We start from the raw sequence: 18,369 nt of genomic DNA, 5'->3' as shown, positions 1-18,369 counted from the left end.
AAGCCAAGCGCATGGCTACATTCAAAAGATCCCCACTACTGTTATCAATAGTTGTTATTCGTAAATTCTAGTATACAGGGGGGACGGGTACGCCGCAACAGCCATGGCTGGTAACATGGCACCAGTCATGTGAAGACCAGTACCCCTCGAGCTTATAGCTTGGGATAGTACCTCTGATGCTGGACATTAATTAACAAAATTTATCTAGGGGGGAATGTGAAGGAACAAATTATGAAAGGTTCTCCATTTTGTGCTAGATTCTCCATTTTGTGTTTTTGACTCCATTTTCTTGTTGCTTAAAGATAAATTCTGTTATTTAATTAGGTAAAAGGTTACAGCTGCCATGGAGTAACTTTATCTTGTTGTTCACAAGCCTGGTATGCAACTAGGCTATGGTTCATAATTGGTATAAAGACCTTGAGTCTTCTGACTCGAGCCAGATAATAGATTTGGGGGTGTATCACTATACAAGACTGAGGCATCTGTTAGAAAAACACATACTATGCCAAAAAGACATGACCATATCTGTAGTTTCCATTTTTCCTGTATCCTCATGGGTTAAGTTTTTCCTGCATTCTTATAGGTTAAGAACTGTGAGCGTGTTCTTATGCTGATTGGTTGAAGTATAATTTCTATGACTATGAAAACTCATACACAATAAAACGGGGGCCAGAGATCAGCTCGATCCCCCATACAGAGGCACACGTCTCCGTCTGGTCATTTTCAGTTGCCGGCAACGCCCTGTAGATTAATTTGGAAATCACTGAGTTAACCGTGAAGGATCAATTTAGATCCTCCCTCAACACTATGACACTCTTAGATGCACCCTAGACCAAGTAGCTCCCCTCACCCTCAGAACCTCCAAACATAGAGTGAAACAGCCCTGGCTCACATCGCAAACCCGATTTCTCCAGCGATGCTCTAGGTGTGCTGAACGCTTATGAAGGAAAACTTGCACCCCAGAAGACTTCATACACTTCAAATGTATGCTAAAGACCTATAACTCTGCCCTTCACCTCGCCAAACAGACCTACTTCACCACTCTGATCTCATCACTATCCAACAACCCCAAGAAACTTTTTAACACCTTTCACTCCCTCCTCAGGCCAAAAGCACAAGACCCTATCACAGACATTTGTGCTGATGACCTGGCCTCCCACTTTATAGAGAAAATAGACAATATCCGGCAGGAAATCCGCTCCCAGACACTAAGTGCAGTGACTCCCATCCCTCCCTGCGTCTCCCCTGGCTCACTCTCCACATTCGATCCCATCACAGAAGAAGAAGTCTCCAAGCTCCTCTCCTCTTCTGACTACATGCACTACCGACCCCATTCCCTCATACCTCCTCCAGTCTCTCTCTCCAGTCGTCACAACTCACCTAAATACAATCTTTAATCTCTCCCTTTCCTCCGGCATTTTCCCGTCCTCCTTCAAACACTCTATCATTACTCCGTTACTAAAGAAACCCGCCCTTGACCCATCCTGCACAAACAACTACAGACCGGTCTCCAATCTCCCCTTCATCTCTAAACTCTTGGAGCGCCTAGTCTACTCCCGCCTTACCCGTTACCTCTCCACTCACTCCCTCCTAGACCCTTCACAGTCCGGGTTCCGCCCCCTACATTCGACAGAAACTGCACTCGTCAAGGTGACCAATGACCTTCTGACAGCAAAATGTAACGGTGACCACTCTCTGTTCATTCTCCTCGATCTTTCTGCAGCTTTCGACACTGTTGACCACCCTCTCCTACTCTCTAGGCTCCAGTCACTAGGCATTAAGGACACTGCTCTCTCCTGGTTCTCCTCCTATCTTTCTGAACGCTCCTTCAGTGTTCTGTTCTCCGGCTCCACTTCATCTCCTCTTCCTCTCACTGTCGGGGTACCTCAGGGCTCAGTCCTTGGCCCCCTTCTCTTCTCCCTCTACACGGCCCCAATTGGACAGACCATCAGCAGATTTGGCTTTCAGTACCATCTTTATGCTGATGACACACAACTATACATGTCATCCCCTGACCTTACCCCTGCTGTACTACAGAACGCCAGTGACTGTCAGTCCGCAGTCTCCAACATCATGTCCGCTCTCTATCTGAAACTCAACCTCTCCAAAACTGAACTTCTTCTGCTCCCGCCATCTACTAACCTCCCTAAATCTGACATTTCTCTCTGTGGGTGGCACCATAATAACACCCCGGCAGCAGGCGCGCTGTCTGAGTGTTATGTTTGACTCCGATCTCTCCTTCACCTCCCACATACAATCTCTTGCCCGCTCGTGCCGCTTACACCTAAACAACATCTCTAGAATCCGCCCTTTTCTCACCATGGAAACAACAAAAACTCTCACTGTCGCCCTGATCCACTCCCGTTTGGACTACTGTAACTCTCTATTAATTGGCCTCTCCCTCACGTGACTTTCCCCTCTCCAGTCCATCCTTAATGCAGCAGCCAGGGTCGTCCATCTGGCTAATCGTTACTCGGACGTGTCCGCTCTTCGCCAGTCGTTACACTGGCTGCCCATTCATTACAGGATACAATTCAAAGTACTTGTGCTCACCCACAAAGCTCTCTACAGTACGGCACCCCCTTACATCTCCTCCCTCATTTCTGTCTATCGGCCTAACCGACCGCTACGCTCTGCAAATGACTTTCGACTAACCTCTGCACTAATCCGTACCTCCCACTCCCGACTCCAAGACTTCTCCCGTGCTGCGCCAATCCTCTGGAATGCTCTACCTCAAGATATTAGGACCATCCACAATTTACATAGTTTTAGGCGCTCACTCAAAACTCATTTGTTCAGAGCGGCCTATCACGTTCCCTAATCACTCATTTTATGCTTGTGTGTGTGTAGCCCATTCACTATCTCACCTACCCCCCACCCCCTGAAGATGGCTGGGCCATCATTGTAAATACATCATTGTAAATACACACCTGTACTTTGTATCTCCCCACCTCATTGTAGATTGTAAGCTCTCACGAGCAGGGGCGGCTTATTTTGCTTTATTACTGTATTGTTAACATTGTTACCTACGACTGTTATGTTTGAAACTGTTAAACTGTAAAGCGCTGCGGAATATGTTGGCGCTATATAAATAAAGATTATTATTATATCCAGATTGCATCCCTACACTTAACATAGGGATGCATGGAGCTACGTTTGCATCAGGATGTGGACGTATCAGGATTTTTCATGTGCTCCCACAATGCAGCTTGTTGTGAGTTTCTGGTGTTAAAAAAAATCTGCAGAAAACCTGGTATGTGGCAGCGTGTCCAAAAAACATGATTGTCAATGTAGACGCCCCCGAATCAGGATGCTGCGTCCAATCTGCATGTGGATGTCACACTGCGCAGGAGCAGAGAACCACTTAGTTCCTTTCCCTTTCACCAGTCTCTCTTCTCTCCTCTTTCCCCAGATGTCGGAATTTGACATTTCCAACCAAATCCTGATCAGGACGCAGTTCCGTGCGCAGAAAAAATCCGGCTGCAGATAAATCGTGTCCAAGAGGTTATGACCACAGCAATGTACAAAAACACATCCACATATTAGAGAGTAACACGTTACTACAGCCGAGCAGCAGGGGGCGCTGTGCACAAGAGCGAACACTCTGAGGAAACAGCAATGCTAATAACAGTGTGTACTGCGTCACTAGAGCCTTATACAGGGGAGTAATGAGGATCTCACTGTGCAGGGAAACACCGGGAACCAGGACTGGGGAAAACGTATTTCTATATACAAAAAAACAACAAGAGCCGGTTCGTGAGCCGAATCACCTGAAAGAGCCGGCGGCCTGCCTATCACAGACACCAGAGCCCTCTAGTGCATGGGAGGAGCGAGCGCACAAGGCTGCCTCCAGTCGCCATGGTAACGAGTCTCCGCCCTCAGCACGTGACGTAGTTCCTGTCTGTGGACGTCACTTCCGTCTTCTTCCCAGAAGCTGACTGGCCGCCGCTGTGCAGTGCTCTTAGGAGAAAACGATGTCGCCGACCGCTTTGGTCCGGTTTGCTCGGTTCCCATACCCCCACGGGATGCCGCACCCTATTCCCCTCCCACAGGGCGGGGATAAGGGAGGAGCCTAGTGACCAATAGCTGAAGAAGAATCTAGAAGTTTCCCGCGAAACGAGCGGGAGAACAACACGGAGGTAAGGGGCGGGGCTGCTCAGGCTCCTCCTCCACATACATCACCAGGCCGCGCACACTGACCCCGCCTCCAATGTGCACACACACCTGTGATGATGGCGGCTGTGCTCCGGACCCTGCTGCTCCCAGGTACCGGCCCCCCCCTGCTGTCATCTATGGCGGTGACCGGCGCTCTGTGTCCCGGGCAGGTTGTGTACTCCGGAGTCTCCACAGCTTCTCAAACTAACTGACTGCTGCCGGGGGGGAGGGTAGGGGGGTATACCCAGACTGCTGCCGGGGGGAGCACTGACTGCTGCCGAGGGGGGGGGTAGGGGGTATACACTGACTGCTGCCGGAGGAGAGGGGGGAGCACTGACTGCTGCCGGGGGGGAGGAGGGGGGTATACACACTGACTGCTGCCAGGGGGGGGGGGGGGTATACACTGACTGCTGCCAGGGGGGGGGGGGGTATACACTGACTGCTGCCAGGGGGGGGGGTATACACTGACTGCTGCCAGGGGGGGGGGTATACACTGACTGCTGCCAGGGGGGGGTATACACTGACTGCTGCCAGGGGGGGGGGGTATACACTGACTGCTGCCAGGGGGGGGGGGTATACACTGACTGCTGCCAGGGGGGGGGGTATACACTGACTGCTGCCAGGGGGGGGGGGTATACACTGACTGCTGCCAGGGGGGGGTATACACTGACTGCTGCCAGGGGGGGGGGTATACACTGACTGCTGCCAGGGGGGGGGGGTATACACTGACTGCTGCCAGGGGGGGGGGGGGGTATACACTGACTGCTGCCAGGGGGGGGGGTATACACTGACTGCTGCCAGGGGGGGGGGTATACACTGACTGCTGCCAGGGGGGGGGGTATACACTGACTGCTGCCAGGGGGGGGTATACACTGACTGCTGCCAGGGGGGGGTATACACTGACTGCTGCCGGGGGGGAGGGGGGGAACACTGACTGCTGCCGGGGGGGGGGGGGGTGTAGGGGGGTATACACTGCTGCCGGGGGGAACACTGACTGCTGCCGGGGGGGGGGGGGGTGTAGGGGGGTATACACTGCTGCCGGGGGGGAGCACTGACTGCTGCCGGGGGGGGGTATACACTGACTGCTGCTGGGGGGGGGGGTATACACTGACTGCTGCTGGGGGGGGGTATACACTGACTGCTGCTGGGGGGGGGGGGGGTATACACTGACTGTTGCCGGGGGGAGGGTGGAGCACTGACTGCTGCCGGGGGGGGTATGGGGGTATACACTGCTGCCGGGAGGGAGCACTGACTGCTGCCGGGGGGGTAGGGGGGTATACACTGACTGCCGGGGGGAGCACTGACTGCTGCCGGGGGGGGTAGGGGGGATACACTGACTGCTGCCTGGGGGGAGGGCGGCCACTGACTGGAGGGGGGAGGGGGGTCCACTGACTGCGCTGCCGGGGGGGGGAGCACTGACTGCGCTGCCGGGGGGGGGAGCACTGACTGCGCTGCCGGGGGGGGGAGCACTGACTGCGCTGCCGGGGGGGGAGCACTGACTGCGCTGCCGGGGGGGGAGCACTGACTGCGCTGCCGGGGGGGGGAGCACTGACTGCGCTGCCGGGGGGGGGAGCACTGACTGCGCTGCCGGGGGGGGAGCACTGACTGCGCTGCCGGGGGGGAGCACTGACTGCGCTGCCGGGGGGGGAGCACTGACTGCTGCCGGGGGGGGGGAGCGGGGTATACACTGACTGCTGCCGGGGGGGGGGGGGGGTGGTAGGGGGGGTATACACTGACTGCTGCCGGGGGGGGGGGGGGTGGTAGGGGGGGTATACACTGACTGCTGCCCGGGGGGGGGGGTAGTGGGGTATACACTGACTGCTGCCGGGGGAAGCACTGACTGCTGCCGGTGGGGGGGTAGGGGGGATGCACTGACTGCTGCCGGGGGTGGGGTGGTAGGGGGGTATACACTGACTGCTGCCGGGTGGAGCACTGACTGCTGCCGGGGGGGGGGGAGCGGGGTATACACTGACTGCTGCCGGGGGGGGGGGGGGGAGCGGGGTATACACTGACTGCTGCCGGGGGGGGTGGTAGGGGGGGTATACACTGACTGCTGCCCGGGGGGGGGGGGGTAGTGGGGTATACACTTACTGCTGCCGGGGGGAGCACTGACTGCTGCCGGTGGGGGGGTAGGGGGGATGCACTGACTGCTGCCGGGGGGGGGGGGTAGGGGGGTATACACTGACTGCTGCCGGGTGGAGCACTGACTGCTGCCGGGGGGGGGGGTAGGGGGGTATACACTGCTGCCGGGGGGAGCACTGACTGCTGCCGGGTGGGGGGGGGGTCGGGGGTAGGGGGGTATACACTGACTGCCGGGGGGAGCACTGACTGCTGCCGGGGGGGTAGGGGGGATACACTGACTGCTGATGGGGGGGGGGGGAGCACTGACTGCTGCCTGGGGGGAGGGCGGCCACTGACTGGAGGGGGGAGGGGGGTCCACTGACTGCTGCCCAGGGGGGGCCACTGACTGGAGAGAGGGGGGAGGGGGGCTACTGATTGCTGACTGGAGGGGGGGAGCACTGACTGCTGGAGGGGGGGGAGCACTGACTGCTGGAGGGGGGGGGAGCACTGACTGCTGGAGGGGGGGGGAGCACTGACTGCTGGAGGGGGGGGGAGCACTGACTGCTGGAGGGGGGGGGGGAGCACTGACTGCTGGAGGGGGGGGGGGAGCACTGACGGCTGGAGGGGGGGGGGAGCACTGACGGCTGGAGGGGGGGGGGAGCACTGACGGCTGGAGGGGGGGGGAGCACTGACTGCTGGAGGGGGGGGGAGCACTGACGGCTGGAGGGGGGGGAGCACTGACTGCTGGAGGGGGGGAGCACTGACTGCTGGAGGGGGGGAGCACTGACTGCTGGAGGGGGGGAGCACTGACTGCTGGAGGGGGGGAGCACTGACTGCTGGAGGGGGGGAGCACTGACTGCTGGAGGGGGGGAGCACTGACTGCTGGAGGGGGGGAGCACTGACTGCTGCCGGGGGGGAGCACTGACTGCTGCCGGGGGGGAGGAGGGGGGTATACACACTGACTGCTGCCGGGGGGGGTATACACTGACTGCTGCTGGGGGGGAACACTGACTGCTGCCAGGGGGGGGGGGGTATACACTGACTGCTGCTGGGGGGGAGCACTGACTGCTGCCAGGGGGGGTATACACTGACTGCTGCCGGGGGGGAGGGGGGGGAACACTGACTGCTGCCGGGGGGGAGGGGGGGAGCACTGACTGCTGCCGGGGGGGAGGGGGGGAGCACTGACTGCTGCCGGGGGGGGGGGTGTAGGGGGGTATACACTGCTGCCGGGGGGGAGGGGGGGGAGCACTGACTGCTGCCGGGGGGGAGCACTGACTGCTGCCGGGGGGGGGGGGGGGTATACACTGCTGCCGGGGGGGGGGGGGGGTATACACTGACTGTTGCCGGGGGGAGGGTGGAGCACTGACTGCTGCCGGGGGGGGGTATGGAGGTATACACTGCTGCCGGGAGGGAGCACTGACTGCTGCCGGGGGGGTAGGGGGGTATACACTGACTGCCGGGGGGAGCACTGACTGCTGCCGGGGGGGGTAGGGGGGATACACTGACTGCTGCCTGGGGGGAGGGCGGCCACTGACTGGAGGGGGGAGGGGGGTCCACTGACTGCTGCCCGGGGGAGGCCACTGACTGGAGGGGGGGAGCACTGACTGCGCTGCCGGGGGGGGGAGCACTGACTGCGCTGCCGGGGGGGGGAGCACTGACTGCGCTGCCGGGGGGGGAGCACTGACTGCGCTGCCGGGGGGGGAGCACTGACTGCGCTGCCGGGGGGGGAGCACTGACTGCGCTGCCGGGGGGGGAGCACTGACTGCGCTGCCGGGGGGGAGCACTGACTGCTGCCGGGGGGGGGGAGCGGGGTATACACTGACTGTTGCCGGGGGGAGGGTGGAGCACTGACTGCTGCCGGGGGGGGGGTATGGGGGTATACACTGCTGCCGGGAGGGAGCACTGACTGCTGCCGGGGGGGTAGGGGGGTATACACTGACTGCCGGGGGGAGCACTGACTGCTGCCGGAGGGGGGTAGGGGGGATACACTGACTGCTGCCTGGGGGGAGGGCGGCCACTGACTGGAGGGGGGAGGGGGGTCCACTGACTGCTGCCCGGGGGAGGCCACTGACTGGAGGGGGGGAGCACTGACTGCTGGAGGGGGGGAGCACTGACTGCGCTGCCGGGGGGGGGGGAGCACTGACTGCGCTGCCGGGGGGGGGGGAGCACTGACTGCGCTGCCGGGGGGGGGAAGCACTGACTGCGCTGCCGGGGGGGGGAGCACTGACTGCGCTGCCGGGGGGGAGAGCACTGACTGCGCTGCCGGGGGGGGAGCACTGACTGCGCTGCCGGGGGGGGGAGCACTGACTGCGCTGCCGGGGGGGGGAGCACTGACTGCGCTGCCGGGGGGGAGCACTGACTGCGCTGCCGGGGGGGGGGAGCACTGACTGCGCTGCCGGGGGGGGGAGCACTGACTGCGCTGCCGGGGGGGAGCACTGACTGCGCTGCCGGGGGGGAGCACTGACTGCGCTGCCGGGGGGGGGAGCACTGACTGCGCTGCCGGGGGGGGGAGCACTGACTGCGCTGCCGGGGGGGGGAGCACTGACTGCGCTGCCGGGGGGGGGAGCACTGACTGCGCTGCCGGGGGGGAGCACTGACTGCGCTGCCGGGGGGGAGCACTGACTGTGCTGCCGGGGGGGGAGCACTGACTGCTGCCGGGGGGGGGGGAGCGGGGTATACACTGACTGCTGCCGGGGGGGGGGGGGGTAGGGGGGTATACACTGACTGCTGCCCGGGGGGGGGGGAGCGGGGTATACACTGACTGCTGCCCGGGGGGGGGGGGGGGTGGTAGGGGGGTATACACTGACTGCTGCCCGGGGGGGGGGGTAGTGGGGTATACACTGACTGCTGCCGGGGGGAGCACTGACTGCTGCCGGTGGGGGGGAAGGGGGGAATGCACTGACTGCTGCCGGGGGGGGGGGGGGGGGGTAGGGGGGTATACACTGACTGCTGCCGGGTGGAGCACTGACTGCTGCCGGGGGGGGGGGGGGGGAGCGGGGTATACACTGACTGCTGCCGGGGGGGGGGGTAGGGGGGGTATACACTGACTGCTGCCCGGGGGGGGGGGGTAGTGGGGTATACACTTACTGCTGCCGGGGGGAGCACTGACTGCTGCCGGTGGGGGGGTAGGGGGGATGCACTGACTGCTGCCGGGGGGGGGGGGGGGGTATACACTGACTGCTGCCGGGTGGAGCACTGACTGCTGCCGGGGGGGGGGGGGGGGGGGGTATACACTGCTGCCGGGGGGAGCACTGACTGCTGCCGGGTTGGGGGGGGGGTCGGGGGTAGGGGGGTACACACTGACTGCCGGGGGGAGCACTGACTGCTGCCCGGGGGGGGGGGGTAGTGGGGTATACACTTACTGCTGCCGGGGGGAGCACTGACTGCTGCCGGTGGGGGGGTAGGGGGGATGCACTGACTGCTGCCGGGGGGGGGTAGGGGGGATGCACTGACTGCTGCCGGGGGGGGGGGGGGGGTATACACTGACTGCTGCCGGGTGGAGCACTGACTGCTGCCGGGGGGGGGGGGGGGGGGGTATACACTGCTGCCGGGGGGAGCACTGACTGCTGCCGGGTTGGGGGGGGGGTCGGGGGTAGGGGGGTACACACTGACTGCCGGGGGGAGCACTGACTGCTGCCCGGGGGGGGGGGGTAGTGGGGTATACACTTACTGCTGCCGGGGGGAGCACTGACTGCTGCCGGTGGGGGGGTAGGGGGGATGCACTGACTGCTGCCGGGGGGGGGGTAGGGGGGTATACACTGACTGCTGCCGGGTGGAGCACTGACTGCTGCCGGGGGGGGGGGGGGGGTAGGGGTGTATACACTGCTGCCGGGGGGAGCACTGACTGCTGCCGGGTGGGGGGGGGGTATACACTGACTGCCGGGGGGAGCACTGACTGCTGCCGGGGGGGTAGGGGGGATACACTGACTGCTGATGGGGGGGGGAGCACTGACTGCTGCCTGGGGGGAGGGCGGCCACTGACTGGAGGGGGGAGGGGGGTCCACTGACTGCTGCCCAGGGGGGGCCACTGACTGGAGAGAGGGGGGAGGGGGGCTACTGATTGCTGACTGGAGGGGGGGAGCACTGACTGCTGGAGGGGGGGAGCACTGACTGCTGGAGGGGGGAGCACTGACTGCTGGAGGGGGGGAGCACTGACTGCTGGAGGGGGGGAGCACTGACTGCTGGAGGGGGGGAGCACTGACTGCTGGAGGGGGGGAGCACTGACTGCTGGAGGGGGGAGCACTGACTGCTGGAGGGGGGGAGCACTGACTGCTGGAGGGGGGGAGCACTGACTGCTGGAGGGGGGAGCACTGACTGCTGGAGGGGGGGAGCACTGACTGCTGGAGGGGGGGAGCACTGACTGCTGGAGGGGGGAGCACTGACTGCTGGAGGGGGGGAGCACTGACTGCTGGAGGGGGGGAGCACTGACTGCTGGAGGGGGGGAGCACTGACTGCTGGAGGGGGGGAGCACTGACTGCTGGAGGGGGGGAGCACTGACTGCTGGAGGGGGGGAGCACTGACTGCTGGAGGGGGGGAGCACTGACTGCTGGAGGGGGGGAGCACTGACTGCTGGAGGGGGGGAGCACTGACTGCTGGAGGGGGGGAGCACTGACTGCTGGAGGGGGGGAGCACTGACTGCTGGAGGGGGGGAGCACTGACTGCTGGAGGGGGGGAGCACTGACTGCTGGAGGGGGGGAGCACTGACTGCTGGAGGGGGGGAGCACTGACTGCTGGAGGGGGGGAGCACTGACTGCTGGAGGGGGGGAGCACTGACTGCTGGAGGGGGGGAGCACTGACTGCTGGAGGGGGGGAGCACTGACTGCTGGAGGGGGGGAGCACTGACTGCTGCCGGGGGGGAGGTGGGGCCACTGACTGCTGCCATGGGGGGGAGGGGGGGGCCACTGACTGCTGCCATGGGGGGGAGGGGGGGCCACTGACTGCTGCCATGGGGGGGAGGGGGGGCCACTGACTGCTGCCATGGGGGGGAGGGGGGGGCCACTGACTGCTGCCATGGGGGAGGGGGGGCCCACTGTCTGCTGCTAGGAGGGGGGGCCGCTGATTGCTGCCGGGGGGGGAGGTGGGGCCACTGACTGCCGAGGGGGGGGCCACTGACTGCTGCCGGGGGGGGGGCTGCCGCCAATGACTGCTGCGAGGGAGAGGTAGCGCTACTGACTGCCGTGGATAATATAGAGGTTGAAAACATTTGCTGACTTGTAAAATAAGACAGATGGTCCTCGCCCCCCCCTCCCCCCCCCCACTACATGCACCCCTGCACTAACCGGAGGGGGAGGTCAGCTGATGAGGTGGAGTCATTCCTGACGCCTGGCCTGGTTGGTAAGTCGGCCATGGCTACCTGCGCCCGGCTCTGGGGATATAAGGAGATGATTTGAAGGACTGAGCGGCGCTCACGAGCCTTGGACCAGCCGGGGCCGAGTGTGATCCACGGGTCTCCTACCCAATGGGAAACAGAAGATCATCTGTAGATTGAAGCCTTTTAGTTATTTTCTGTCCTTTCCTACTTATATTATTTTCCATACATGGGCATCACCTTATTTTTATCTTTTTATTTTTCTTATATTCGCTGTACCAATTATATTAAAGCATAAAACTTTGGGTCCTGATGAGCAGTAAAGAATCCACAGCCTTTCAGAGCGTTTTTATACTTTTAACCCCTTCACCATATGCCGCCACCACATTACAATAAGAGGCCATCAAAACATTGCATCTGTCCAAAATGACATCCATAAAAACGTCAGTTTAGGGTGCAACATATAAGCTCTCACCGATCCTCAAATCCCGAAAAATGAAACTGTTACGGGTATCAGAAAATGGCGACCAAAGCAAAAACGTTGTTTTACATCCAAATATCCACTTAAAACAAAAAACACAAAACTATCCATGTTTGGCTTCTCTATACTTGTACTGACCTGGAGAATCCTATTGCCAGGTCAGTTGTGCCAAATTGTGAACGTGGTAAATTAAAAAAATGCTAATAACAATTGTGAAATTGCACTTTTCGTTTTTGCAATTTCACCGCTTTTTGAATATTTTTTTTTTTTCCCCCATTTTCCAGTGCTTCACATGATAAAATGAATGGTGTAAATTACTTGACCGAATGATCCTCTCTCCTGTGTTGCCCCTTGCGTCCTCTCTCCTGCGCTTTCCTTTGTGACTCTGGTGAGCGCTCATTCGGGTGGGCGACACAAAACCTCTGCAGAGCAATGAAGCAGAGCGGCAGCGCAGGAGCGGAGCTGTTGGGTCAGTGACACTGCTTGTTCTGCTTTATACCACGTACCTGTGACTTTTGCCGATTGCAGAACTCCCCTCTGTCTGCATCGCCCATTGTGGTCTCCATTTTTATCTTCTGATCGGCCTCACAAATCTCCCTGTATATTGGTGATAGAATTGGAGAAGGTGGAGGCAGATCACTGATCTGTGCCAGATGAAGGGAAATCTGCTACCAGCGTCTTCTCTACAGATAATTCTCACAAACCGATCATTTTGTGTTTTCACAGGTCTCATTATCCTGACCGTACTACAACTCTCATCAGCAAAAGTCATCTATGTGCGGAGAGGATCAGACATCACTGACTGCAGCATGAAATGTCCTCATACTGACGGCGTCCTGCAGCTGTACAGAGACTGTGGAGGAGAGGAGACGTTATTACTGGAGCTGTGGTGTGATACGATGTGGCTCCGTAATCGCTACGAGCCCAGACTCCTCTATAACATGACCACCGGGTGCTGGAGCCTGAGAGAAGCCGGGAAGAACGACTCCTGTGTGTACATTGTGGTGTATGACAACGGAACGAGATTCCTGACCACGTTACCCGTCACTGTACTAGGTAAGAGCCGCTGATGACCCCAGAGCTCACGCTCTACGGGGAACGAGTGTTACTACTGTATGTGGAGTTGGGAAGGAATTTGTCCCCTAATATACAGCTATTCACCCCTGCCCTCTGGGGATTTCCCCTTCCTCTGGATCAACATGTTATATGTTGATCTCAATGGACTGATGTCTACCTTCAACATTAAAGGGGTACTCCAGAGAGATAAAAAAAAAAATGTTGCTACTGTCCCTGCCCTCACATACTATAACGAAGAGATGACACAATTCACAATTGGTGCAGAATCCGACCAGAGGAGCAGCACTTTTACACCTAATACTATGTCATAGACCTGACAGAATAACAAATCTGCATCTAGGAAATAGCGACCACAATGTTGTACAGTTTCACTTGTCTTTCGCTGGGGGGACTTGTCAGGGAGTCACAAAAACACTGAACTTTAGGAAGGCAAAGTTTGACCAGCTTAGAGATGCCCTTAATCTGGTTGACTGGGACGATGTCATCAGAAATAAGAATACAGATAATAAATGGGAAATGTGTAAGAACATCCTAGATAGGCACTGTAAGCGGTTTATACCTTGTGGGAATAAAAGGACAAGAAATAGGAAAAACCCAATGTGGCTAAACAATGAAGTAAGACAGGCAATTAACAGTAAAAAGAAAGCATTTACACCACTAAAGCAGGATGGCACCGGTGAAGCTCTAAAAAACTATAGGGAGAAAAATACTTTAAAAAAAGCTAAAGCTGCCAAAAAGGAAACAGAGAAGCACATTGCTAAGGAGAGTAAAACTAATCCCAAACTGTTCTTCAACTATATCAATAGTAAAAGAATCATAAGTGAGTGTGAGAAAGAATGGTTGTAGATGACGAGGAAAAAGCCAATATATTAAACACCACCTTCTCCACGGTATTCACGATGTAAATGAAATGCTACGAGACAGAAACCTATATTAACCCCTTTCTGCCATCTGATGTACTATCCCGTCGAGTTGACCTGGGACTTAATTCCCAGGGACGTGCAATCAGCCGTGCTCACAGGGGTCCGCGGTCGGGTGTCAGCTGACTATCACAGCTGACATCCGGCACTATGTGCCAGGAGCAGTCACGGACCGCCCCTGGCACATTAATCCCCGGAACACTGCAATCAAACATGATCGCAGCGTTCTGGTGGCATAGGCAAGCATCGCGCAGGGAGGGGGCTCCCTGTGTGCTTCCCTGAGACACTCGGAAGAACGCTGTAGTAAAATATGTATAAATATATATGTGTGCAGTGAACTATGTATAGGTTTATTGTGTGACTAGTAATAATTTACCATCTGTCCTGGAGGCTGCAGGTCTCACCCAGGTGTTAATATGTATTTTTACCCTTCGCCATGACAGCACCCACTGGAGAGATAGGGATCCGCCCCAAGGAACAGGAAACCTACAGAGACATAAAAGGGGGCGGTCCCCCTCTCCTCCTCCTCAGTTTAGGTTTCCTGTTCCCAGGGAGCAGGATCTCTGGATTCTCTGAGAAAACTACAGAAGATCATACCTGGGCTAGGAGCATCCGCCTGTGCGGTTTCTGCGGGAACGGCAGGGGATGCAGTCCTGAAGCAGCGTCGGGGGAGACTCCGTTAGACGGCTCCCCCCTCGTCTGTCCGGCATGTGGGATGGCTGGGTCCGGAAAGACGCCGCCCGATTCCACAGAGCAACGCTGCAGAGGTGCGGCCTTGAAGAGGCCCCAGATGCAGGCCAGCAGGTAAAGGGTCCGGGATCTGCGGCACAGCTGCAGCGGCAGCCGGTACACCGCTCCATAGCGCAGGCCGGGATAAGATGGCGGCCGCACATAGTTACATAGTTAGTAAGGCCGAAAAAAGACATTTGTCCATCCAGTTCAGCCTATATTCCATCATGCGTGGAGCGGTGTAAGAATCCCCATACTGACCCAGAGGTATGGGAACACTTCCGGGTCACTCACACAGCGGTGAGGGAAAGCTCGGTTTCGCGCATGCGCAGTACACCGCTGTGGGAAAAAAAAAAAGGGAAACTGACCGGATCTTGGCCTATAAAAAGGGGGAAGTTGCAAACGCACAGGCGATGCAACATGTCGTCCCCAGGCAAAACAGTGGACCCAGCAGGTGAGCCAGCCAGCAAAAGGTCCTCAGATGCCAGCCACAGGAGCGAGACCAAGGATTCAAGATCCAGAAAGTCGCAACCTCCTATTTCGGTACCGTACAGCTTCACTGGGTGAGTGTTAATTCCCCTCTGCCTATAAAGCTGACACACTTTTCCACAAACTCTTCTTCTCCCAGGCCAAAAGGAGAGAAAAATCTAAACACAAACAGTGTGCGTTATGTGACGAGCCTCTCCCAGATTCCCACCCCAAAAAACTCTGCAATCAATGTATAGCGGAAACAATGCAGAGTCCATCTATGTCGGTCACAGATATACGGGCCATAATTAGAGAGGAATTACAGGCCATCTCACAAGCCAGTACCCCCCCTAAAAGATCCAGGAAAGAAAAGGCTATATCCAGCTCTGAGTCCGAGGAGGAAGGCGTTATCCACTCAGACTCCTCGCAGGCGTCATCCTCTTCCTCGACACAATCGGACATTGAGGGTCGAGCTTGTTTTCCCCTTGATGGGGTGGACAACCTAGTAAAATCCATCAGGAATACTATAGGTTGTGAGGATGCAAAAGACGACCAAACTGCACAAGACATCATGTTTGCAGGGTTGGCAGAGAGGAAGAGAAGAGCATTCCCAGTAATTCCTGCGGTTAAGGCACTGAGAGGTTTTCTCCCGTCAGCCTCCAAAAGGAAGTACCCCTTTAATGATGAGGAGTTAATTTCATGGACTAAAATTCCTAAGGTGGACGCTGCAGTCGCCTCCACCTCAAAACAGTCAGCTCTACCAGTAGAGGATGCGGGCCTCCTCTAGATCGGAAGGCAGAATCGTCACTGAAACGATCATGGGAGGCTTCCACGGGCATATTTAAACCATCAATTGCCAGTACATGCACCGCTAGATCCATGCTTGTTTGGATTGATCAGCTGGATCAACAGATCGAACAGGGGGTCTCCAGACAAAAATTGCGGGATGCGATACCACTAATTAGAGGTGCAGCAGCATTCATGGCCGATGCTTCAGCTGACTCTCTTCGCCTTGCAGCAAGATCAGCGGGTCTGATTAATAATGCCAGACGTGCGTTATGGATGAAGAGCTGGAAGGGGGATACGCAGTCAAAGGCTAAGATTTGTGCTATTCCGTGTGAGGGTGAGTTTTTGTTTGGGAAAGCATTAGACGAGATCCTCAAAAAAGCGAAAGAGAGGAAAAAAGCCTTCCCTGACCCCTCAATTCCTTTCTATAGGAAGACCTTTAGGAAGAGGCCGTTCGGGAAAAGAACACAAAATGAAAGATCGTCACGATGGGCCACAAGAGAGGGAAAACAGGGTGGCACTATGTTTAAAGGCCCCCTCTTCCGTAGAGACAATAAATTCTGAAACACCAGACACCCCAGTAGGGGGTAGGTTAAAATTTTTCTTTCCCCAATGGCGAAAAATCACGTCAAGTTCCTGGGTGCTAAATATTATTCAGGAAGGAATGAAGATAGAATTCCTCCAAATTCCCCATGATTCTTTTATTTTAACAGCCCTTTCCTCACCAGTGCAACAGAAGGCCCTTGAACTGGAAATTAGAGGTCTCATAGTTAAAAATGTTTTAGTTAGGGTGCCAAAGGGACAAGAGGGTAGAGGTTTCTACTCTCCGTTATTTTTAATCCCTAAACCCGATGGTTCATTTCGAACAATTATAAATCTTAGAAAACTCAATACGTTTATTAAAAATTATACGTTTAAAATGAAGTCTATTAGATCGGCCATTAAGCTCCTTTTTCCGAATTGTAAAATGGGCGGCATTGATTTAAAAGATGCCTACTACCTCTCCCTATCCATAGCAGGTATCAAAAATACTTAAGAGTGGCAGTAACTCTTGAGGGGGAGATTCATCATTTCCAGTATACAGCCATGCCCTTTGGTCTCTCCACGGCACCCAGGATCTTTACGAAGGTAATGTTAGAAGTAATGGCCTACCTTCGCCAGAGAGACACATTAATCATTCCCTACTTAGATGATTTTTTAGTTGTAGGAAATTCATCCCTTCAGTGTGCGGAACGATTAGCTGACACTGTCTCGTCCTTAGAAAGCCTGGGCTGGATCATCAACTATAAAAAATCCAGACTCATCCCACTTTCTCTTCAGACATTTTTAGGATTCAATCTAGATTCCATAAAACGAAAATGTCTACTTCCCCAAGAAAAAATATCTCTTATAGAGGGTAAAGTAGTGGCGGCCATTCGCAAACCTCAAATGTCCCTGAGGGCAGGAATGTCCTTACTAGGATCCCTCTCCTCCTGTACTCCAGCCGTTCAGTGGGCACAACTTCATACCCGAACATTGCAACATCAGATACTTCGGGAACAGAGAATTTCTGGGGCACCTTGAATCAAAAATAACTTTATCCGAGAAAGTCTTATCGTCCTTAGAGTGGTGGCTAGATAAAAACAACCTAGCGGGGGGTGTCCCTTGGGTAATATCACCATCCCACACGATAGCTACGGACGCTAGTCCCCACGGGTGGGGCGCACACATGGGAGATAGATTCTGCCAGGGAACCTGGGATAAGAATGAGGATTTATATTCATCAAACCTGAAAGAATTGAATGCGGTAAACTATGCACTGCGTCAATTTCTCCCACAGCTACGAGGAAGCCACGTCAGAATCTGTTCAGACAACACTACGACAGTGGCGTATTTAAACAAACAAGGCGGCACAAGATCAGACGCTCTAATGTCTTCCGCAAACAGTACCTTAATCCTGGCCGAAAAGCATCTGTTGTCCCTCTCGGCAGTCCACATCAAAGGAGAGGACAATCAACAAGCGGACTTTCTAAGTCGACACACTCTTCATCAAGGAGAATGGTGTCTCAATCCTCACATTTTCCACAAAATAACATTGTTATGGGGCAAACCCCAAATAGACCTGTTCGCTACAGAACAAAACAAACAAGTCCAGAAATTCGCATCTCGGTCCTGTGCAGATCACCCGGACATTCTAGATGCTTTTCAAACACCCTGGCAATTCAAACTAGCGTATGCTTTCCCTCCGATAATTCTGCTCCCACAAGTAATACGGAAGATCGGGAAGAGCAGGCCAGGATAATACTGATAGCACCATTCTGGCCCAAGAGACCATGGTTCTCGTGCCTGCGGTCAATGTCGGTGACGGATCCTTGGGTCCTTCCCTCAATCCCAAACCTTCTCTC

The 18,369-nt window shown here is 56.6% G+C and overlaps 1 protein-coding gene across 3 annotated transcripts in view; it reads left to right on the top strand.

Annotated features, from left to right (window-relative positions):
- LOC143814943 (uncharacterized) overlaps positions 1-18,369 on the top strand; it is a 551,462-nt gene that overhangs the window by 493,875 nt on the left and 39,218 nt on the right. The window contains exons 1-2 of one of the 3 annotated variants that reach the window (XM_077293661.1): positions 3,896-4,139; positions 12,732-13,061. In XM_077293661.1, coding sequence (XP_077149776.1) covers positions 12,815-13,061 — 247 coding nt within the window. In that variant the 5' untranslated portion in view covers positions 3,896-4,139; positions 12,732-12,814. Of the gene's footprint in view, positions 1-3,895; positions 4,267-12,731; positions 13,062-18,369 lie in introns of those variants that run through there. The other 2 variants (XM_077293660.1, XM_077293659.1) reach the window with 2 other exon arrangements.

The sequence above is a fragment of the Ranitomeya variabilis genome, chromosome 3 (assembly GCF_051348905.1).
Source record: "Ranitomeya variabilis isolate aRanVar5 chromosome 3, aRanVar5.hap1, whole genome shotgun sequence".
Taxonomy (NCBI): Eukaryota; Metazoa; Chordata; class Amphibia; order Anura; family Dendrobatidae; genus Ranitomeya; species Ranitomeya variabilis.
Note: the sequence above shows the minus strand (reverse complement) of the source record. Positions and strands in the feature narration are given on the sequence as shown.